The sequence below is a fragment of the Phoca vitulina genome, unplaced genomic scaffold, assembly GCF_004348235.1.
Source record: "Phoca vitulina isolate PV1807 unplaced genomic scaffold, GSC_HSeal_1.0 scaffold45, whole genome shotgun sequence".
Classification (NCBI taxonomy): domain Eukaryota; kingdom Metazoa; phylum Chordata; class Mammalia; order Carnivora; family Phocidae; genus Phoca; species Phoca vitulina.
Window position 1 is genome coordinate 8,125,107 of NW_022589748.1, and position 25,569 is coordinate 8,150,675.

The 25,569-nt window shown below is 38.3% G+C and overlaps 1 protein-coding gene across 5 annotated transcripts in view; it reads right to left on the reverse strand.

The window, feature by feature from the left end:
- LOC116648629 (S-adenosyl-L-methionine-dependent tRNA 4-demethylwyosine synthase TYW1) overlaps positions 1-25,569 on the reverse strand; it is a 201,313-nt gene that overhangs the window by 136,509 nt on the left and 39,235 nt on the right. For all 5 annotated transcript variants that reach the window (XM_032430710.1, XM_032430709.1, XM_032430712.1 and 2 more), the window contains exon 9: positions 25,343-25,395. In XM_032430710.1, coding sequence (XP_032286601.1) covers positions 25,343-25,395 — 53 coding nt within the window. The remainder of the gene's footprint in view (positions 1-25,342; positions 25,396-25,569) is intronic.

Consider the following 25,569-nt stretch of genomic DNA (forward strand, 5'->3'; position numbering starts at 1 on the left):
TAGGAGATAACTGCATTTAAAAGAATTACTAGATTATGTTTCTGTGCTCACAATGTATTAAAATGTAGTTCTGTGCCATCAATTAACTGAAAGGGGTAGGGACAAAGCTGTAAAGGTGGAGTTTTTGCATGTTATTGAAGTTAAGCTGCAGTAACTTTAAATTAAACTGTTACATCTTTACAATGTTAAATGTAATCCCCACGGTAACCACAAAAAAAACAGCTATACAATACACGCAAAAGGAAATTAAGAAGGAATTTAAACATTTTACTATAAAAATCAACTAAAAGAGACAAAAACGTAGGAAATGAGGGACAAAAAAAGCAATAGGGCATATTGGAAAAAAAAGTACAATGACAGAAATAAGCCCCTCCTTACCAGTAATTACTTTAAATTGAAATGGATTAAACTCTTTAATCAAAAGACCGACCTTGTTAGATGGATAAAAAAGACATGATCCAACTCTACGCTGTCTACAAGAAACTCACTTTATATCCAAAGACACACACAGGTTGAAAGTTAAAGGATGGAAAGATATTCCATGCAAATAGTAATCAAAAGAGAGCAGGAATGGCTATACTATCAGCAGACAAAATAGATTTTAAATCAAAAAAGGTTACAAGGGACAAAGACATTATACATTAATAAAAGGTTCAAAATAGCAAGAATATACAACAGTTAAACATTTACACACCAGATGACATATCTTCAAAATACATGAAGCAGATATGGACAGAATTGAAGGCAGAAATAGCCCTACAATATAGTTGGAGACTTTAATACCCCACTCACAATGGAAAGAACAACCAAGGAGAAGACAAGGAAGGAAAGAGAGGACTTTACACAACAGACCAACTAGATCTAAAAGACATATGTAGAACACTCCACCCAACAGCAATAGCATACACAATCTCAAATGCACACAGGACATTTCTAGGATAGACCACAAATTAGGCCAAAAATTAAGTCTAATGGATTTTAAGAGCTAGAGATCATACAAAGTATGTTCTCTGACCACAATGGAATGAAGTTAGAAATCAGAACATAAAGAAAATTGGAAAGTTCCCAAAGTTGTGGAAATTAAATCACACCTTTAAACTATCAATGCATCAAAAAAGAAATCGCAAGAGAAATTAGAAAATACTCAGATATGGATGAAAATGAAAAACACAAACATACCAAAATTTATGGGATGCATCAAAAGCAATGCTAAGGAGGAGATTTATAGCTACAAATGCTTATATAAGGAAGGAAGGAAGGAAGGGAGGGAGGGAGGGAGGGAGGGAGGGAGGAAGGACTCAAATCAACAACCTAACTCTACAACTTAAGCAATTAGAAAAAGAATGAACAAATCCAAAGCTAGCAGAAGGAAATGAAATAATGAAGATTAGATCAATAAAACAGACAATAGAAAAACAAGAGAAAAATCAATGAAACAAAAAGTTGATTCTTCAAAAAGATCAACAAAAATCAACAAACCTTTAATTAGATGGGACTAAAAAAAAAAAGAGAAGACTCAAATTACTAAAATCAGAAATTAAAGTGGGGACATTACTACCAATTCTACAGAAATAAAAAAGATATAAGAGTACTACGAACAAATGTACGCCAAGAAACTAGATACACTAGTTGAAATGGGCAAATTTCTAGAAACACAAAATCTACCAAGAAATCACAAAGAAATAGAAAACCTGAATAGACCTATCACTAGTAACGAGATTGAATCAGTAACCACCAATCTCCCAGCAACAACAAAAAAGCCTCGTATCTGATTGCTTTACTAGGTGAATTCTACCAAATACTTAAAGAAGAACTAATACCAATCAAAAATGGGCAAAGGACCTGAATAGACATTTCTCCAAAGAAAGTATACAAATGGCCAATAAGCATATGAAAAGATGCCCAACAACACTAACAAGCAGGGAAATACAAATCAGAACCACAATGAGATACTCACACCCATTAGGATGGCTACTATCAAAAAAACAAAAACAAAACAATGTTGGTGAGGACACAGCAAAACCGGAACCCTGTGTACTGTTGGTGGGAATGTAAGATGGTACAGCTCCAGTGTAAAATGGTATGGAGGCTCCTTAAAAAATTGAAAGTAGAATTACTATATAACCCAGCAATTCCACTTTGGGTCTGTACCCAAAAGAATTGAAAACAGGGTCTCAAAGGGCTATTTGTACACCCATGTTCATAGCAGCATTATTCACAACAGCTAAAACATGGAAGCAACCCAAGAGTCCATCAACAGATAAATGGATAAAGAAAAATGTGGTATATATGGAATATATACAGCGGAAGTGGAATATTATTCAGCCTTAAAAAGGAAGGAAATTCTGACACATGCTACAACATGGATGAACCTTGAGGGGCATTATGCTAAGTGAAATAAGCCATCACAAAAAGACCAACACTGTATGATTTCACTTATATGACATACTCAGAGTAGTTGAAATCATAGAGTCACAAAGTATAAGGGTAGTTGCTAGGAGCTGTGAGGAGGAAAGAATGGGAAGTTATTGTTTAATAGGTATAAAGTTTCAGTTTTGCAAGATCAAGAGTTATGGGGATGGATGGTGGTGACAGATGCATAAGATAAAAGCATTTAATACCACTGAACTATATACTTTAAAATGATGAGGATGGTAAACTTCGCTTAACAGAATTAAAAAAATTGGTCTTAAAAAGTAGCATAAAGGGGCGCCTGGGTGGCTTAGTCGTTAAGCATCTGCCCCCGGCTCAGGTCACGATCCCAGGATCCTGGGATCGAGCCCCGCATCGGGCTCCCTGCTCCACAGGAAGCCTGCTTCTCCCTCTCCCACTCCCCCTGCTTGTGTTCCCTCTCTCACTGTGTCTCTCTGTCAAATAAATAAATAAAATCTTTTTAAAAAAAAAGGTAGCATAAAGACAGAAGTGACTATTTTCTAACTCTCTGGGTGAGAAAAAATTCCATAAGCTTAAAAATAATAGATAAAAATGTAAAATTTAAGCACATCAACAATAACAACAACTGAAGAAGCAAAAAACAGACTAGGAAAAATATTTCCAATAAATGACAGATCCAGACTTTGTTAGTAGTTTTACAAACAGTTCATAGGAAATTACAAGAAAAGAGAGCAAACCTTTTCAATTGGTAATGTCATTTCTAGGACTCTAAGGAAATAATCTAAATGCAAACAAAGCTTCTTACAAAAACACATCCTTGGGCGCCTGGGTGGCTCAGATGGTTAAACGTCTGCCTTCGGCTCAGGTCATGATCCCAGGGTCCTGGGATCGAGTCCCGCATCGGGCTCCCTGCTCAGTGGGGAGCCTGCTTCTCCCTCTGCCTCTCTCTCTCTCTCTGTCTCTCATGAATAAATAAATAAAATAAAATCTTTAAAAAAAAAAAAAAAAACACATCCTTCACATAATTAGTTGGAATAATTAGTGGAAGAAAAAACCCACATCATCACCAGATAAATGGCAAATTAAATTATGGCACTTTCATTTATAATTATGTAGTCACTATGCTTAGAAAAGATTTTTCAACAGGAAAATGCTTGTTATAATATTCGGTGAGAAAAATTGATACAAAATTTCATACACAACATGATTTCAAACATGTACAAATATACATAAAGGTGAATAGTAAAAAAGGCTGAAAGAAAATACACTTTAAGATTTCTGTAAGGTGGAATGTAAGTTTTATTTTATTTTCTATATTTTTCTTATTTTTTACAAAGAGCATGTTTTATTTTAAAGTAGTTTTGTTAAGGAGAAGTGATTTGAATGATAAACCTGAAATAGCATTATCCACAAAGTCTGTGAACCTTTTCACTAAATATAAGATCACAAGTTCAAGCACTATCTGATTATATTTTTTCACCAGAATGTGATAGCTTTTCCAACTGCTATTTGCATAGTTCATCACCATGCATCCTACTTCACACTATTCTCAATGCTGACAATGTGCTTCTTCACCACTTACGTGGGGCTGAGCATTTCAGTAAGACTTACAGACACTCCCCTCCCACAACTTACTGTGTTCTGTCAGAACTCACTTCAGGGAACAATTATATGAATTACTGGGAAGTTCTCATCAGAAACCATGAAGGCCAGAAGACAATGGAGCAATAGCTTTGAAGTACTGACAGAAAGGCTGTCAATCCACATTTCTACATGCAGCAAAAACAGAATGAAAGCAAAATACAGACACCCTCAGGTAAAGAAAAACTAAGAGAATTCATTAACGGCACACCTGCTCTGAGGCAAATACTGAAGGAAGTTAAAGCAGAAGGATGGGGAGAGGATAGTACGCAACCACTAATCAAAAGAAAGCTGGCTAAATTAACACCAGACAACTGAACTTCGAGACAAGAACACTTACTACAGATAACGAGGGACATTACATAACGACAAAAGGGCAGATTCACTAAGACATAACCATCCTAAATGTATATGCACCTAACATCACAGCTTCAGCAAAACTGATAGAACTGAAATGAGAAAGGCGAATCCACAATCAGAGTTGGAGTTTTCAACGCTCCTCTCTAAGAAATGGATAGAAAAATTACACCAAAAATCCGCAAGGATATAAAGACTATTACCCAGTCAACTTCCAATCTGGGCTTGGGTTTATTGGAGTTTTACTTGGGGCTGGGGAGAGGGAAACCAGAAAAGACGTACGAAAGAAAGACAGGAGAAGGGCCCTTCCGCCAGCTGAATTACAAAATCAGTGAGAGCAGGCCTCTCTCACACCCCTATTACCTTCCACTTCTAAGCCAGAGCATATGTGCTGAGTGACTGACCGTGGATAGCAGGGTCACACTGTCGTTTCTCCTATTCCCTGGGACATGTGACTTGTCATTTTCCTATAATACCACTGTTACTTAACAGTAATAAAGCCACATTCACAATGAAAAGTAAAAGTGCTATATCACACAGGACATAGGCTATACATAAACGCTATAAATGGCATATATACTGTATATATTTATGTATACATTTATGATAAATATATGTATCTTTTCCAGACTGCAGTGGTAAAGGCAGGAAAATATACTCTCAATTAAAGTGACCATCGAACAGGCAAGTCCTCCTCCATCAGTAGCCTTACAAAGTCATGTTTTCCTGGCTGAAAGAATCTCCTACTCCCCAGGACTCCGTTCAGATGACGGAGGTTTAGAAAATGAAGATGGCGAGACCTTTGGAGACCACTCCCCTCTGAGCCCATTAGTGTTAAATAAACCTCCTATCCTCCAAGAAAAAAAAAAAAAAGAAAAGAAAAGAAAATGAAGATGGCAAAGCCACAGAGCATTTGACAGAATGCTTGCCAGGCCCTTAAGCTTTCAAGCAAATACTCCCTGACACAGAACTGAGAAAAGAAAAAAAGAATAAATCACACTTCCTGTGCTTTTCTCAGCATTCCCATCTAAACTATCTATAGGATGAGAGTTGCCACAAAAGTATTTAACACCCACCAAATCAGCAGTAAACCATGACCACTTCCTGAGAAGTAGCCAATATCATCTGGTCCAGGTACCTCTTGTTGCATAACACACTGCCCCAAAACTCAGTGGCTTCATACAACACGGATCTCTTACTTGCTCTATTAATTCTGTGGGCCGGTTGGGTGCTTTTCCCACTCCCTGCGGTATGCGCTGAGGTCACCCATGCAGCTGGCACAAGAGGGAGCCGGGCTGGGGCTGCACACCCAAGAAGACTTCACTCAGATGTCTGACAGCTGATCCTGGCGGAGGGGCCCTGCTCATTCACTCCATCAGTCTAGACTGGCTTCTTGACAGCACAACAGCTGGGTGCTCAGGGGAAACCTTTCGAAAGGACAAGCCTCGAGGTCCAAGCACTTATCGAGCCTCTGCTTGCATTGTGCTTGCTAAGAGCCCATTAGCCCAAGCGGGCCACATGGCCACGCCCAGAGTCCTGTGAGAGACGACTGCAAGAGAGTGAACACTGGGAGTCACGGTTCATTAAGGGCCACCCAGTTAATAGACTCCTACATCATTTATACTAATTATGTTCACTCCAAGCCTGAAGGCAAAAATTCCTCACGTCATAATTTATTAGTTTTCAAAGAGCTTTCACACTCAATATAACGGCTAATAGCTCTAGATCAATTTTTGGCTTATTTTAACAAAATCCTTTTAATATATGGTGATTAATCTGCAGCTCTCTGGGTAGACAGGCAAATATACTGATTTTAGATACTTAATATATGTTTACTTAATATACAATTACCATATTCTGTGCTAAGTGATCCAGAGGAAAACTGAATGATTCTGACTTCATTATATGTATCTTTTTTTTTAAAAAATTTGAGAGAGTGTGCTCATGCACAGGGGGAGGAGCAGAGGGAGATGAAGAAAGAGAATCTCAAGCAGACTCCCTGCTGAGCACAGAGGCTGACATGGGCTCAATGCCAGGACCCTGAGATCATGAACTGAGCCAAAATCAAGAGTCAGATGCTTAACCGACTGAGCCATCCAGGCATCCCTGAATATATCTTTTTTATATAACCCTAAAGTTTTTACCTTGAAAAACATAAAAGCTTATTACCTATTAAAAAAAAAAGTTTTTAAAATTCTTTACACTGAAATCTAATTGAAATATATTAACAAATATATCACTACCATAGTCACACAGACATACAATTTATTGCAAAGAACTTTAGAACACAAATTTGAATGTACGCTCTTAATGAGATGAATTCTACTGAAAGAGCTACAATGAATCTTTTTCTCCTCTTCAAAATTATGGAGGATCCTAAAGAAGTTTCATATATGTGGTTTACACCAATCAATCTTAACATAATAGAAATTAGAACCAAGAAATGTTTAAATTATTTTTACATTATTTCCTTTAATATAATAATAAGCCTATTAACATGGTTTTATGAAAAAAAAATATTTTTCAAGACAAAAAAAGGTATAAAACAGCTGGATTCTTATACCTTTCTACATTTCAACTATTGTGATATGTTATCTTGGTTACGGTATATGAACAAAATCCAGCCTCACAGAGATATGCAGCTGGAAAAGAAGGAGTACTTTATAGCCTTTTCAGAAAATTGTGAAGGTTCTACTTTGATACTATACCAAAAGTCCACAAGTTTCATTAAAAATTAAATGCCTTATGGAATCTGGAAACTATTAATGAATTTTTCATATTTTGTTACATTAAAATCTATTTGCCTACCTTGCACTTTGAATTTGATTTTATAGCATCATGCATTAGAAAACAAAGGTTCACAAAGTTATGCAGATCTTCCAAATATTGACACATTTCATTATATAGCATTTTAAAAATCACACCTTTTAATATCACAACTGATCTCATCATTGAACTCTTTAAGTATTGGGAAATTGCCTAACTATGACAATTAATACAAGTTTTCCAAATTTCTAGTTTTCATTTTAAGGCTCAAATTTATTACTGGCAATAAATACTTTCAATGGCTTTCCTTGAAATGTCAGGATCACTTTATTTAAAAAAATAAAAAAAAACCATTGGCCAAATACCTAAGCCTGAATAACCATTCTTCATTGTTTTTATATGTTAAAATGGCACTCCATGGGGCACCTGGGTGGCTCAGTTGTTAAGCAGCTGCCTTCCACTCAGGTCATGGTCCCAGGGTCCTGGGATTGAGGCCCGCATCAGGGCTCCCTGCTCAGCGGGAAGCCTGCTTCTCCCTCTCCCACTCCCCCTGCTGTGTTCCCTCTCTCGCCGTGTCTCTCTCTGTCAAATAAATAAATAAAAAATCTTTAAAAAATTTAAAAAATTTAAAAAATAAATGGCATTCCATGAACATAACCTGCAGCCTAACTGTAAAAATTCTTTCCTAAAGACAACTGTATACTTTGGTATGCAACAAAAGTGCTTTATGCATACTTTCCATTTCTTCATACAGAATATTAAAAAGACAGGTATTCAAAGGTAAAGATTTTAAAAGCTTGTAATTTCTCCTACTTTATCAAGGTAATTCTTAAGTATAACTGGCAAAAATAAAAAACAGAGCGAATGTACCTTGACTTACCAGTACAGTTTGTTTTACTGCCTTAATTCATACTGAGTCAGCTTTTTTAACCACCATTGCTTTTGCAACATTAGTTCAAATGTCCACACAGCAAAAAAAGACAAATAATACCACAGCATTATTATGAAAACAGTTTTGACCTCTGGGACCCCGCAGGGTCTGCAGATCAAGCTTTAAGAACCACCACTGTAGCTTAACAGCAATAAGTAATCATGTCAATATCAAAAAAAAAAAAAGAAAAAAAGAATTTTGTTGAAGGGGAAAAAAGTGGTACAATTATAAAATCAAATTAACTGAAAACTAATGTTAAAATTGAAATGTGAGTTCAACCACTTTGGAAAACTATTCATAATATCTACTAAAGCTCAACATATGCTTAAGCAATTCCACTCCAAGGTGTACACCCAAGAAAAATGAGTGTTATGTCCAAAGACTGTACATGAGGTTCACAGCACTGACTTCATAGGAGCAAAAACAATAGCAAAAAACTAGAAACACTCCACATGTCCACTGACAAGTGAATGAATAAATAGTGGCCTATTTATAAAATGGAATAGATTCAGCAAGAAATAAAGTACTGATTCACACAAAAACATGGAAAAACCTCAATAATTATGCCAAATGAATGAAGCCAGATCAAAAGGAGAATATAATGCATAACTATACTAAATTCTAGAAAATATAAATTTATATACACAGACAGAAAGCAAATCAGTGGTTTCCTGGAGATAGGAATAAAAAGATAGATGGATTACAAAGAAGCAAAAGGAAATTTTGGGTGTTCATTATCTTGATTTTGATGATGGTTTCACTAGTATATACAAACGTCAAAACTCATCAAAATGTATGCTCCACATACAATTTCTTATATGTTGATTATACTTCAAATAATGTTGGAAATATTTTAACTAAAAAAAAGGAGACGGGCGAGGGAAGGGAGGGGCGACCTGGGAGTCACCTAGAAAAGTTCCCACCAGCCAAACTGTGAAAATTTAGGATCAATAAAGAAAATGACTGTGATGGGCTGAACTGATGAAAATATCATAATCATACTCCAATACAGAGAAGAAAATTTGTTACCATTCGAGGCAGCTAGTAAAATAACATCGACTTTGAGAACTGGTACCTAAAGTGAATTAAGCATTTATCCTAACTTGCCAATAGGAACTATATTTCAGAGTAACCAAATATCCACAGTTAATAATAAAAAAAAATTCTTCTTTACAGACTAATGATAGCTAATAAACACAGAAGAAATAACAGAATTGAAAATATTATTTTACAAAGTCTAAATATGTATTCTCTCAGACAAGCACTATCAAATGGTGTTCCAAAAAAAAATGCAAACAGTAGCTTAATGAAGTTGAGAGAAGGCTGGATTTTTTTCTTACTTACTTACTTATTTATCCACTAAAATTAACATACTATGCTATATTAGTTTCAGGTATACACTACTGCGATTCGTCAGTGATTACTCAGTGCTCATCACATTAAGTACTTTTAATCCCCTTCTCCTATGTCACCCACCTCCCCTCTAGCAACCAATCCATTCTCTGTATTTAAGTGTCTGTTTTTTTGTTTGCCTCTTTCCCTGTTTTGCTTCTTAAATTCTCTATGAGTGAAATCATATGGTATTTCTCTTTCTCAGACTCACTTATTTGACTTAGCATAATACCCTCTAGATCCATCCATGTTGTTGCAAATGGCAAGATTTCATTTTTTATGGCTAATATTCCATTGTAGATATACATCACAATCTTCTTTATCTATTCATCTGTGGATGGACACCTGGGCTACTTCCATAATTTGCCTATTCTAAATAACGCTGTAATAAAAACAACGTGCATACATCTTTTCAAATTAGTGTTTTTGTATTCTTTGGGTACATACCCAGTACTGCAACTACTGGATCATACAGTAATTCTATTTTTAATTTTTTGAAGAACCTCCATACTGTCTTCCACAGTGGCTGCACCACTTTGCATTCCCACCAACACTGCACAAGGGTTCCCTTTTTCTCTACATCCTCGCCAACACTTGCTGTTTCTTGTGTTTTTGATTTTAACCATTTTGACAAGTGTGAAGTGATATCTCACTGTGGTTTTGACTGTATTTCCCTGATGATGAGTAATGTTGAGCATCTTTTCATGTATCTGTTGCCCATCTGGACGTTTTCTTTGCAGAAATATCTGTTCATGCCTTCTGCCTAATTTTTAATTGGATTATTTGGGGGTTTGTTTAAGTTCTTTATATATTTGGGATACCAACCCTTTATTAATCAGATATATCATTTGCAAATATCTTCTACCATTCAGTAAGCTGCCTTCTAATTTTGTTGATTGCTTCCTTTGCTGTACAGAAACTTTTTTTGTTTTTTTTTTTTAAGATTTTATGTATTTGAGAGAGAGCAGGGAGGTGGGGGGGGAGAGCACATGAACAGGGGTGAGGGGCAGAGGGAGAGGGACAAGCAGACTCCCTGCTGAACAGGGAGCCCGATGCAGGGCTCGATCCCACAACCCTAAGATCATGACCTGAGCCAAAGGCAGATGCTTAACCAACTGAGCCCACCCAGGCACCCCAGAAACTTTTTATTTTGATGTCATCTCAATAGTTTATTTTTGCTTTTGTTTCCCTTGCTCAGGAGACCTATCTAGAAAGATGTTGCTATGGCCAATGTCTGAGAAACTACTGCCTGTGCTCTCCTCCAGGATTTTTATGGTTTTAGGTCTCACATTTAGGTCTTTCATCCATTTTGAGTTTACTTTTATGTGTGGTAAAAGAAAAGTAGTAGTCCAGTTTCATTCTTTTGCATGTAGCTGTCCAGTTTTCCCCACACCATTTGTTGACGAGACTTTTTCCCACTGCATATTCTTACATCCTTTGTTGTAGATCAATTGACCAAAATATCATGGGTTTATTTCTGGGCTTTCTATTCTGTTCCATTGATCTGTATGGCTATTTTTGTGCCAGTACCATACTGTTTTGATGTAGTATGTCTTGAAATCTGGGACTGTGATACTTCCAGTTCTGTTTTTCTTTTTCAAGATTACTTTGGCTATTCAGGGTCTTCTGTGGTTCCATACAAATCTTAAGATTATTTGTCCTAGTTCTGTAAAAAATGCTATTGGAATTTGATAGGGAATAAATCTGTAGATTGCATTAAATCTACAGATCACTTTGGGTGGTATGGACATTTTAACAATATTCGTTTTCCCAACACATGAACATGGAATATCTTTCCATTTGTTTATGTTTTCTTCAATTTATTTCATCAATATTTTATAGTTTTCAGAATACAGGTCTTTTACCTCTTAAGTTTATTCCTAGGTATTTTATTGTTTTAGGTACAATTGTAAATGGGATTATTTTCCTAATTTCTCTACTTCATTATTAGTATAGAACTGGATGTTTTAATAATTCCAAAGTAAAGTTCTAGCAGCAAAGAGAAAAACAACTACACAAAAAAGAGAACAGACTGTCATTATCCTGTTTCAATGGTGAATATTAGCATCATTAATGGTGGGTCAACGAGATTATCAAGTCTAATGATATAACACAACATACATTAATGAATGCAATCAATTTGACCTATACTATATAATACAAAAATGTTTCAATGTAACTTTCAATGTGACTTCTCCTTTACAAGAAAATATTAGGAATAAAGAAATATGCTCATCAGACAAACTAATTTTTATTCTATTTTTTTAAAGATTTTATTTATTTATTTGACAGAGAGAGAGCACAAGCAGTGGAAGCAGAAGAGGGAGAGGGAGAAGCAGGCTCTCCACTGAGCAGGGAGCCCAATGCGGAGCTGGATCCCAGGACCCTGGGATCATGACCTGAGCCGAAGGCAGATGCTTAACCAACTGAGTCACCCAGGTGCCCCCAGACAAACTAATTTTTAAACCAAAGACTGTAATAAGAGATGAAGAAGGACACTATATTATGATAAAAGGGTTTATCCAACAAGAAGATCTAACAATCGTAAATATTTATGCCCCTAACTTGGAAGCAGCCAAATATATAAACCAATTAATAACAAAATTAAAGAAACTCATTGATAATAATACAGTAATAGTAGGGGACTTTAACAGATCACGTAAGCAGAAGATCAATAAGGAAATAAGGGCTTTGAATGACACACTGGATCAAATGGAGTTAACAGTTATGTTCAGAGCATTTCATCCTAAAGCAGCAGAATATATACTCTTCTCAAGTGCTCATGGAACATTCTCCAGAACAGATCACATACTGGGTCACAAATCAGGTCTCAACTGGTACAAAAAGACTGAGATCATATTAATTTTCAGACTAAAATGCTGTATTTTCAGACTACAAAAATGCTATAAAATCTGAAGTCAACGACAAGAAAAAATTGGGAAGGACCACAAACACATCGAGGTTAAAGAACATCCTACTGAAGAATGAATGGGTCAACCAGGAAATTAAAGAAGAATTTAAAAAATACATGGAAGCAAATGAAAATGAAAACACGACAGGTCAAAATCAAAGGTCAACAAAGGCAATCCTAAGAGGGAAGGATATAGCAATACAAGCCTTCCTCAAGAAACAAGAAAAGTCTTAAATATACAACCCACCTTACACCTAAAAGAGCTAGAAAAAGAACAGCAAATAAAGACTAAATCCACCAGAAGAGAAATAATAAAGATTAAAGCAAAAGTTAATGATACAGAAATAAAAAAAAAAACCAGTAGAACAGATCAACAAAACTAGCAACTGGTTCTCTAAAAGAATTAATAAGGGGCGCCTGGGTGGCTCAGTCGTTAAGCGTCTGCCTTCAGCTCAGGTCAGGATCCCAGGGTCCTGGGATCAAGCCCCACATCAGGCTCCCTGCTCGGCGGGAGGCCTGCTTCTCCCTCTCCCACTCCCCCTGCTTGTGTTCCCTCTCTCGTTGTCTCTCTCTGTGTCAAATAAATAAAATCTTCAAAAAAAAAAAATTAGTAAGATTGATAAACCCCTAACCAGCCTTATCAAAAGTAAAGAGAAAGGACCCAAATAAATAAAATCATAAATGAAAAAGGAGAGAACACAACTAATGCCAAAGAAATACAAACAATTCTAAGAGAATATCATGAGCAATTATATGCCAACAAACTGGGCAATCTGGAAGAAATGGATAAATTCCTAGAAACATATAAACTACCAAAACTGGAAGAGGAAGAAACAGAAAATTTGAAAAGACCCATAACCAGCAAAGAAGTTCAATCAGTAATTAAAAATCTCCCAACAAACAAGAGTCCAGGGCCAGATGGCTTCCCAGGGGAATTCTTCCAAACATTTAAAAAAGAATTAATACCTATTCTTCTGAAGCTGTTCCAAAAAATAGAAATGGAAGCAAAACTTCCAAACTCATTCTATGAGGCCAGTATTACTTGATTCTAAAACCAGACACAGACCCCACTAAAAAGGAGAATTAGAGACCAATATCCCTGATAAACATGGATGCAAAAATTCTCAACAAGATACTAGCTAATAGGATCCAACAGTACATTAAAAGGATTATTCACAACCAAGTGGGATTTATTCCTGGGCTGCAGGGGTGGTTCAACATCTGCAAATCAATCAATGTCATACACTACATAAATAAAAGAAAGAACAAGAACCATATGATCCTCAATGGATGCAGAAAAAGCATTTAACAAAATACAGCGTCCTTTCTTAAATAAAAACTCTCCACCAGGTAGGGATAGAGGGAACATACCTCAGTATCACAAAAGCCATACATGAAAGACCCACAGAGAATATCATCCTCAGGGGGGAAAAAAATCCTAGAGGAGAACACAGAGCAACCTCTTTGACCTCGGCCACAGCAACTTCTTGCTAGACATGTCTCCAAAGGCAAGGGAAACAAAAGCAAAAATGAACTACTGGGACTTCATCAGGACAAAAAGCTTTTGCACAACAAAAGAAACAGTCAACAAAATTAAAAGGCAACCTATGGAATGGAAGAACATATTTGCAAATGTCTTATCAGATAAAGGGCTGGTATCCAAAATCTATAAAGAATTTATTAAACTCAACACCCAAAAAACAAATAATCCAATCAAGAAATGGGCAGAAGACATGAACAGACATTTCTCCAAAGAAGACATCCAAATGGCCAACGGACACATGAAAAAGTGTTCAACATCACTCAGCATCAGGGAAATACAAATCAAAACCACAATGAGATACCACCTCACACCGGTCAGAATGGCTAAAATTAACTCAGGAAACAACAGATGTTGGCGAGGATGTGGAGAAAGGGGAACCCTCTTACACTGTTGGTGGGAATGCAAGCTGGTGCAGCCACTCTGGAAAACAGTATGGAGAGGTTCCTCAAAAAGTTAAAAATAGAGCTACCCTACAATCCAGCAACTGCACTACTAGGTATTTATCCAAAGGATACAAAAATGCTGATTCAAAGAGGCACATGCACCCCAATGTTTATAGCAGCAATGTCCACAATAGCCAAACTATAGGAAGAGCCCAGATGTTTATCAACAGATGAATGGATAAAGAAGACGTGGTATATATGTGCGTGTGGGGGGAAGGGGTTATGTGTGTGTGTGTGCGTGTATATATGTATGTAAGTAGATACACATACAATAGAATATTACACAGCCATCAAAAAGAATGAAATCTTGCCATTTGCAATGACGTGGATGGAACTAGAGGGTATTATGTTAAGTGAAATAAATCAGTCAGAGAAAGACAAATACCATATGATTTCACTCATACGTGGAATTTAAGAAACAAAACAGATGAACATAGGGGAAGGAAAGGAAAAATAAAATAAGATGAAAACAGAGAGGGAGGCAAAGCATAAGAGACTTAACTCTAGGAAACAAACTGTGGGTTGCTGGAGGGGAGAAGGGTGGGGGGATGGGGTAACTGGGTGACGGACATTAAAGGAGGGCACCTGGATGTAATGAGCACTGGGTGTTATATGCAACTGATGAATCACTACATTCTACCCCTGAAACTTATAGTATATGTTACCTAAATTGAGTTTAAATTAAAAAAAAATTTTTTAATATACCCAAAAAACAAAGAAACAACCAGATAAATCTGGAAGATTGGATATTGTGCAAAACTAGCCTAATTAAACAAGTCAGTGTCATTAAAAAAAAAAAAAATTCTAAACATTTAAAAAAGAGACTTAACAGACATAACCAGATGAAATGTGAGGATTAACCAGTTATAATGGTCATTTGGGGCCTAATTCAGGAAATATGAATATATTCTGGGTATTAGATGAGATGAAGATTTCCTGTAAACTAGAGATTCTCTGCCAGGAAAAAACAGGTTATAAAACTGTATGATCTCATTGTATATACAGTATGAGCTCATTCAGGTTAAAATGAACATATATACACAGAAAGGTTATGTATTAAGGTGTTAGTGCTGAGCCTACGGTGGAAATATGTTTTACTTTACTTTTATTTCTCCCAATTTTCTCATTTTCTACAATGCATGGACACTGTTTCTACAATAACAAATGATTATTTTTGAAATCAATCTGAACATACACTTGAGTGGGGCGATAAGGCCTGGGCATAACATCTGTGTTATGAATTAGAAACTGGTAACTCCTTTCAGAGAGACGCAGAAAAACAGCTTTGGAATCAAGAGTAGTCAAAGTTACTTCCCCTTTATTAGAGAAACAAGGAAAGCTTCTTTAGGGAGTTAGGAAGGATGATCAAAAGGTCTAGAACTGCACTATCCAATACAGTAGCTACTAGCCATGTGTGGCTATTTAAGTTTAAATGAATTAAAATTAAATAAAATGTAAGATTCAATTCTTTAGTCACACCAGCCACATTTCAAGTGTTGGAAAGCCCCAAGTGGTTAGTAGCTGTATTAGTTACATGGTCACGCGGGTGTTTGGTTAGGTATCCAGAATCAGGTTAGGTGTTAGTTATATGGTGAGTACACTGTACCGTATAGTGCAGATGCAGAACACTCCCATCACCGCAGAAAAGTCCTCCTGGAGACAGCTAAAGAGGGGGACGTAGGTGTGTCTCCTCTCACAGTCCCAGAAGACTACTCCCTCCATTACTGCCTTCCATCCCTTCAACACTGACTCCAGTATACAGGCTCCCAAGGGAAGAATGCTTCCACCGGACTCCAGAGGAACTGTGTTAATGGACAATACTCCATGATGGTTCTGCACCTCTTACATCAGCTTTAGTGGCAGGCTATGTTTTCAGGGATGTCTGTAGAGCAAACAGCCTTGGAAGACAGAGTATCTCCCTCCAGGGTAGAAGGCAGATTTGTTTCCCGTCCAGCATAATAAAGACAATGTCTATCCCCCAGCTAACAGTTGGGCAGGTTTGCAAACAACCCTCTCGTAAGGCTGGGGATTTCCTAACCTGGGGTTCCTCAGCTATAACATAAACCCACCGTGCGTCCAGCATTCCCTTGGGCCCACTTCCACATCACCCTCATAGCATTTGGGGAACAAGGGAACCCACATGAACATGACGTTCAAGCTGCCCGCTGTGCTTTGCCTTTGGCCCAGGAGCTCAGGGTCCTCTGCCAACATCTACGAAACTCTGCCAGGCTAACTTGCTAACTTGTGAGCTTATAAGTAAGACAGAGTAGCATACTCGCCACAATTTTTAAAAGTTAACACAATCACCTGGCTCCTTTGAGCTCCTCATGCCATAAAAACAAGATTTTTGTCAGGAACCAAGGGGATCTCTGGGGCATCTCTTGGGACTCACAGACAATAGGTAAAAGTTAAGGGAAGAATGCAGGAGGGCCCACTGCTGGCTCAAACTCTTCACTGGCATACTGGACCACCCAGCCATCCTATCAGGCATTCATTGAGCACAAAGGAAATGTGACCTGCCTAGTGGAAGAAGAAAATTATAAATACCAACCATGATGGGTGACCAGGTGCAAATGAGGATGGCTGTTATCTAGGCATATTATCTTTCACCTCTCCTCCAACTACTTAAGGAAGATGGGTCGGTGATAGGTAACCTTATAATTTCATCCTTAGGTACAGGATCTCAAAAGAGTGTTCTCCCTTCTAAAGGAATAGAATGAATGCATAGATCCTCCCTTGCATGAGTAGCAGCTGCAACAGATTAGGCAGAAGTAAATGTTTTGTTCCTATTATTCTTTGAAAAAGTAACTATAGGGAGAAGGGTGTATACTGATGCTGAATATGCAGAGAGGGAGACTGTGCTGTGAATACTTGGTCCCGTGCCTGCTCGTCCAAGCAGGGGCTAGACCACACTAGACCAGCACCACACTTCTCAGACTCCCTTGTCTGCAGGAACTCCTCCAAGGAGAGGCACTTATGCAAGATTTAAAGACAAAAAAGGAGAGACTATGACTCCTCTCTGGCAGCAGCCGGCAGACACAGGGCATACCACAAACATCGAGTCGGCAGCGGCTTCCAAGCGGGCTCCTGGGGAGCATTCGCTTTAATGCTGCGGCAGCTCAGGTCACTCGAAGCCGTGTCCTGTCCTCAGAGCCAGAAGCAGTTCTCTCTGACCCTCACTACCGCAGGCCTTTCAATGGCTTTGTAAGCGTTGAGTTAATTTACTTTATTAAATCTGTTCTTGCTAAAATACCCAGGGTGGTTTCTGTTTTCCTGACCGACAGACCGACACAGAGGGTAGGATTAGGTCAGGTGGAGATTACAGTGGGGAAGAGAAGCTGCCCACAATGCATGAAGGTTGCAAGAGAAGAAAAAAGTTGAACAAATGGGTCAAAACTATACTAAGTAGGTTCTTTCTTGGGTTCAGATTTATTCTATTAATTCTTTGATCCAATAAATGTTTACCAAGCAATTATTACACACCAGGCTCTATTCTTGGTATTGGAAAGAAAAACAAAGACTCTTAGGTTGGGGAGGGACTGCGAGGAAAAGAGGGGAGAAGGATCATAAAAAAATGGATAATCTAGTAAATGGCAATAAGTGCTCCTGGGAAATTGCAAGCAGCGCAAGCCACTCTGACAGAAGCTCTCTGAGCAGAGATCTAAGAGAGCAGAGAGAGACCAGAAAGCTAGGGAGGAGCTTGAGCTCAGTGCATTCAGGGGATAGCAGGAAGGCTAGCATGGCTGGACTGAAGCATTGAAGACCAGATCACACAGGGCTTTGGAGGCCATAGGAAAGACTTAGACTCTTATTCTGGTGAAATGGGAACCCCTGGAAATTCTGAGTAAAAAGTGACAGGATCTGATCTATCTGGCTGCTGTGTAGGGAACAGACAAGAGTGGAACCAGGAAAAGCACTTAGATCACTGAAATAATATAAGGAACATAGGACAGTGACTTGGACCAAGGCATAACAGTATAAGCGGTGAAAAGTAGTCACATTCTGGATATATCTGAAAAAAAAATTTGCTTGTGGACAAGACGTGGGAGTAGGAAAAAGAAAAAACAGGAGAGTAAAAATGACTCCCAGGTTTTTGACCTGAGCAAATGACAGAATTGCCATTAACTGACAGTAAAGACTGAAGGGAACAGATTCAGGGGTGAAAATCAGGAACTGAGTTTCTGATATGTTAAATTCAAGATGCCTATTACACTCAAATAGATATGTTAAGTAAGAAGTAATGAAGAGCCACCATAAGCTTCTGAGAAGGCAGTAGCTAGAAGAGAAGTATACTTCAGAGACTAACCTAGTTAATGTCCGATAAATTGGGCAGGCGAGGCAGAGTAGGGGGGTTCACGGGAAGCTGGTACTAGAGGGGAAAAAAGCAGCTGCAATGTTCAAGAGAACAACCTGAACTTGGGAGGGTAGCAATGAAAATGGACTGGGGCAGAGGTTCTCAATGGAGCCAACGCCACTCGATGGGGGTATGGAAATCTGTGGAAATATTTTTGTTATGGAGATGGTTGGGAGGCACTTCTAACAACAAGCAAGTGGGGCCAAGGGTTTCACATCTCCTGCACTGCTCAGGATAAATCCCATGAAAAATAAAAGGCAGGGGCAGGGGGGGGTCTCTACTTCCTTTCAAATGACTCACCAGACCTCCATACTTGTAAAAAATCTGATTATAATTATCTGAACCTATATTCCAACTTCATTTTGCTAATAAAGTATTTTCTGTACAATTTTACCACACACTGAATTTTCCAGGAATGCAGCTACCACGTAAATTAAGAAAAGAGAACACTCTCTTTTATGCAAAACTCTCTCCAAGAAACTTCACCATTTTGAAAAACCATGGCACAGAAAATAATGCTGTTTTCTAATATTTAAGTCACCAGCAAAATGCCTGCATCTGTGTTATATTTGTAGGCATCACCTACAAATACATTACAGGAGAGATTCAAACAAAAGTTCAGAGAAGAATGCAGGAGGGCCCACTGCTGGCTCAAACTCTTCACTGGCGTACTGGACCACCCAGCCATCCTATCAGGCATTCACCGAGCACAAAGGAAATGTGACCTGCCTAGTGGGAGAAGAAAATTATAAATACCAACCATGATGGATGACCAAGTGCAAATGAGGATGGCTGTTATCTAGGCATATTATCTTTCACCTCTCCTCCAACTACTTATGGAAGATGGGTCGGTGATAGGTAACCTTGTAATTTTGGTAGGTATTTAGGTATACCTAAACAGACATACGAAATGCAGGATTCTCATAAATCAAAGCTGGTTTAAAATTGTGACAGTCATTCTATATATTGTTAGTTTTTATAGCCTAAGGACAAGATATCTATCTTGCAATAATTATCTGAAATTGAACTCGTTTTGGGGGGGGTTGCCTGCCATTTTAAAATCTTCCTCTGAGCCTGTGACCAGAGGTTCAGCACACTTCTCTTGGCCACTCTTACTACCATTTCTGCTCCTAACTCATCCTTTGTTCCTACTGTCACTTAAAGGATTTTGTTACAAATGAAACACAGAATGTGGCTCTCCACAGATGTGGAATTTCAAGGCAGGAATTTTTTATGACAATTCGTCTCCACTCCTCCCAAATTACAACATAGAAAATTTTTCTTTCTCAACACTTATAAATGAGATACCACTCATTTACAAGTATATCTTGATTTTTCATTGTTCCAATTTGATAGTCTATAATTGTTTAGTATGTTAGCCCTATTTCAATTAGGGTCATTTCCCTCTTTCTGTTATTATAGCTAAATAAGTCTGGCTTGCTATTACCTCTTGTACAGAATAACTTCTAATCTGTTTCTCTCTCTTAACTATAAACTTGTCCATTACAAGCAGGTGGAAGTAGTTCCTATTTCACTATGCCTTCTAATGCAGTAGTGCCTAAGCATCTTGTACAGAAATGCAAGCTATTTTAATATAAAGTACTTCTTTTTTTCTCTCCTTACATTACAGCTAGAGCAGAACACTGACTTTCTTAATTACATATGTGAAATTATATTTGTAAATCTGTGAATTTAATCTAGAACAGTAAAACGGTGGTTATAAAACACTGGTTATAAGCAGAAGGCATTGAGTCTGACATTCCCGAAAATCACTGGATTGGAAGAGACAAATACTGGGTGTTAAAAGGGTTTATTAAAAAAAAAAAAAAAAGACAGCTGAGCACAAAAACAGGCTGAATGACAGAAGGTGCCAGAAGTGTCATCAGAATGTTCACGCCCCTAAGGGTGAAGGCAGAAAAACAGCAATGAAAAGAAGGAAAAAGAGTTTCTCAAATATTCACAAACAACAGCAACAGGACTAGGGAGCAGACAGCACTAAAAGAACGCGCAGGGGAATGCTGAGAAGCTGGGATATTCTGAGAACGACAGGGGCTGGAGCAGTGGGCTCCCTGTTAAGGAGGGTCACCAACGGCACCGAAGCACCAAGCAATGGTCAACTATGGGTTCTGGCACCGAGGGCAGGGCCGTTCCAGGAGGGAGAGGAAGACAAAAGGCGGTTTCCTTGCCCCGTACAAGAAGAGGCAGCAGTCATGATAAGACAGGACACACAGAAATGCAACGTAAAAGACAGACATTAGGAGGTAGTAGTGTGAACTGAGGGTAGAAATTTTTAAGAACAGGAATAAAGAATGTAAAAAAGTCAAGCCTGCCTGGAGAAGAAAGTTTGGTTTATTTAGAACGGCCAGGTTTGAGCTAACCAAAACCACAAGAATAGATCTTTGTGGAGAATATTCTTTATGGGGACAGGACAGGTTGAGAAAAGGCCTGGAAGACAGCAGTGGAGGTCCTGTGACACCAGAAGCCAAGATACCAGAGGCCTACAGCACCTCAGCTCCTGGCAGCATGGCCGCCTACAGCAGCGGGAAAGTTAAACCATACATGTGATAAAGAACTAGTATCCAGGGGCACCTGGGTGGCTCAGGCAGTTAAGCTTCTGCCTTCGGATCAGGTCATGATCCCAGGGTCCCGGGATCGAGCCCCTCATGCATCAGGCTCCCTGCACAGTGGGGAGTCGGCTTCCCCCTCTGTCCTTCCCCCTCCTTGCTCATGCTCTCACACTCTCTGTCTCAAATAAATAAAACAAAATCTTTAAAAAAAAAAAAAAAAAGAACTAGTATCCAGAAGACGTAAACAACTCTTACAACTCAACAGTATAAAGGCAAAGAACCCAATGTTAAAACGGCCAAGGATCTGAATAGACATTTCTCCAAAGAAGATTCACAAATGGCCAATAAGTACACATAAACAGAGTCAACACTTGTCATTAAGGGAAATGCAAATGCAAATCAAAATCACTGTAAGATAACCATTTCACATACACTAGGATGGCTATAATCAAAAAGATGGAAAACATCAAATGTTAGCAGGTTGTGGAGAAACTGGGACCCTCATACGATGCAGGTGGGAATATAAAATATAATAGTACAGCCACTTTGGAAAACAGTTTGGCAGTCCCTCAAATGATTTAAACATAGTTACCATGGGGGAGGGAGGTGGAGGGATGGGTTAGCCTGGTGACAGGTATTAAGGAGGGCACGTTCTGCATGGAGCACTGGGTGTTATGCGCAAACAATGAATCATGGAACACTACATCAAAAACTAATGATGTAATGTATGGTGATTAACATAACATTATAATAAAAAAAAAAATAAAATAAAAATAATTATAGTTACCATGACCCACAAATTCCACTTGTAGGTATATAACCAAAGCACATAAAAACATGTCACACAAAAACTTGTACTATAATGATGTTCATAGAAGCATCATTCATAATATCCAAAACGTGGAAGCAAAACAAATGTCCACCAACTGATGGACAACAACAAAATGGGATATATTTATACATAGACTATTACTGGCCATAAAAAAGAAAGGAATACTGATATATATTATCACATGGATGCACCTTGAAAACATTATGCTAAGTGAGAGAAGCCAGACACAAAAGGCCACATCATGTGCAAACGTCCAGGTGAGGCAAATTTATAGAGATAGTAAGTAGATTAATGGTGCTTTAAGGCTGGGAGGAGAAGGGAGAATGAAGATGGACTGTTACTGGGTGCATGACTTCTTTCAGAGGGGATAAAAATGTTCTAAAGTTAGATTGTGATGATGTTTGCACAGCCCTGTGAATATACTAAAACCCATTCAACTGTGCACTTTAAATGCGGGAGATGTATGATAGGTAAATTATATTTCAATAAAGCTGTTTAAAAATGCCATCTTATTTGGACCCATGGGATTTGAATTTATGGAAGTGACTGAGCGCCAGCCAACCTGGAGAGGCCAATGCCAATGAAAGAAGAAGACACTACTTACATCTCCCAAGACAAGGGGGCACCCACACCACACAGGGTGACAGAGGAGCAGCAGGTTTGTTCAGGAGGCAGAGGGAGGAGCGAGGGGAAAGCCTAGACCTTTTATTGGGGTGTCCGCAGGAAAGGCAAGCCAGGACAGGGTAAACAATGCAGGACTGGCTTGTTGGAATAATTCAGGCTATAGCACTGTCTCTGGTCGTCTGGTACCTGGCCCTGGGATAATGTAGAGCAGGGAAAATACTGGTATGGTGTGTGAGTTAGATAAGGAGGTAACTAAAGGCTGAAGATTCAGGATTGGTTGATTTGCATATGAAAGGTATACTCCAGGCAGGCTGTTGTTATCTTTAGGAATTAGCTAGCCCTGGGAGGGACAGTTTTCCCCAGGTCTGTAAGGCCCCCAAAAGCCAGAGCATCAAGAATACAGAAAATAAGAAAATATAGTTAATCTAACTGGCCCTGTGATGAATGGATGCCAAACAGACAAATACAGAATCTGAGGAAATAGAACAAATATATACAATAGAAATTCACAGGCTGATTCTAAAATTTATATGGAAATGCAAAAGACCCAGATGAGTGGAAACTATCTTGGAAAAAAAAAAAAAAACAAGACAGAGAACTTACACTGCATAATTTCAGACTGATTACAAAGCCACAGTTATCAAGACAATGTGGTATTGGCATAAGGATAGACAAACAGACCAATGGAACAGAATAAGGAGTCCAGAAATGGGCCTACCCATTGACAGATGACCGATATTTTACAAAGGCCTAAAGTAATTCAATGGTAAAAGGAAATTCTTTTCAACAAATGGTGCTAAAACACCTGACTATCCACATGGGAGCCAGGTAAAGGAATGAATCTTGACCTTTATCTCACACCATTCATAAAAATCAATTCGAGATGAAATCAAAGACCTAAACATAATAGTTAAAACTAAAGCTTCCAGGAAAAAAAAAAAAAACACAGAATATCTTTGTGACTCTGAGGTTGGCAAAGATTTCTTAATATATAAAAAGCATTAAACAAACAAAAAACTAAAAAAAAACCAAAATGCACTAACCATAAAAAGACAAACTGGCCTTTATTCAAATTTAAGACTTCAAAAGATACCATTAGGGAAATGAAAAGAGGAAGCCACAGATTAGGAGAAAATATTCACAATGCATATTGGGCAAAAGACTCATTTCCACAATATATGAAGGACTCCTACAAATCAACAATATAACGTCAAACAACCTAATTTGGGCAATAGACACTACACAAATAGAACAGCCAATGTGCACATGAAAAGGCGTGCCTCATCATCAGTAGTCATCTGCAAAATGCAAATTAAAACCACAATCATACCACTTTACACTCACTAGAATGGCTAAAATTAAAAAGATTTTCAATACCACAGGATGGCGAGAAAATGTTCCAACTGGAACTTTCAGAAATTGCCAATCCAAGTATAAAATAGTACAGCCACACTAAAAACAGACTGGGAGTTTCTTACAAAGGTAAAATATATACCTACCCTATGACTTAGCAATTCCCACTTTGGGATGTACCCAAAGGAAACTGAAACATACGCTCATAACAAAGTGTCGTATAAGAAGGTTTGTGGGAGTTTTATTCGTTAATAGCCCAAAACTGAAAGCAACCCCACTGCCTTTCAACAGATTAAAAACTGTGGTACGTTCACACTATTGAACAGTACTCAGCAATAAAAATGAATAAAGTGCTGATAGGTACTATAACATGGATGAATCTCAGAAACATTATGTTAAGTTTAAGAATCCACTTGCAAAAAAAATACACATTATGATTCCATTCATATGAAATTCTAGAACAGGCAAAACTAAACTAGTGACAGCAACTAGAACAACTGTTTCCTGGCTGTGAGGGAGGGACTACTGGCTAGAAATGGACACAAGTGAACTCATCAGGGTGAGGAAAATGGCCGATACATATCTTAATTTGGGTGGTGGAGAAGGGTTTTTGTTTTTTTTTAATAGTTTCTGATTTCTTTTTTTTTTTAAAGATTTTATTTATTTATTTGAGAGAGAAAATGAGAGAGAGCATGAGAGGGGGAAGGGTCAGAGGGAGAAGCAGACTCCCTGCTGAGCAGGGAGCCCGATGCGGGACTCGATCCCGGGACTCCAGGATCATGACCTGAGCCAAAGGCGGTCGCTTAACCAACTGAGCCACCCAGGCGCCTGGGTTTGTTTTTTTTTTTTTTTACATCCATCAATATATGAACTCATTTAACAAATTCATTCAAAATCATTACATTAAATATAAATTATTCTTTAAAATGGTAAAATTCGGGCGCCTGGGTGGCTCAGTTGGTTAAGCGACTGCCTTCGGCTCAGGTCATGATCCTGGAGTCCCTGGATCGAGTCCCGCATCGGGCTCCCTGCTCGGCAGGGAGTCTGCTTCTCCCTCTGACCCTCCCCCCTCTCATGTGCTTGCTCTCTCATTCTCTGTCTCTCAAATAAATAAATAAATAAATCTTTAAAAAAAAAATAAAAATAAAATAAAATGGTAAAATTCATTGGCTGCATATCAGAGCCACACAAAAGTTGCATAAAACAGAAATGACATTTAAATAAAAATAAATACCTTTGTCCATCTGCAAAGCTTCACTCCAGAGTGGCTCCCAATCAACTGATACCCTGAACAGAAAAACAAGGAACACAAAACTGAATTGATTCAAAGCCTCATATTAAACGGTGATTAAAAAACTGTAACAAGGGCACCTGGGTGGCTCAGTTGGTTAAGCGACTGCCTTCGGCTCAGGTCATGATCCTGGAGTCCCTGGATCGAGTCCCGCATCGGGCTCCCTGCTC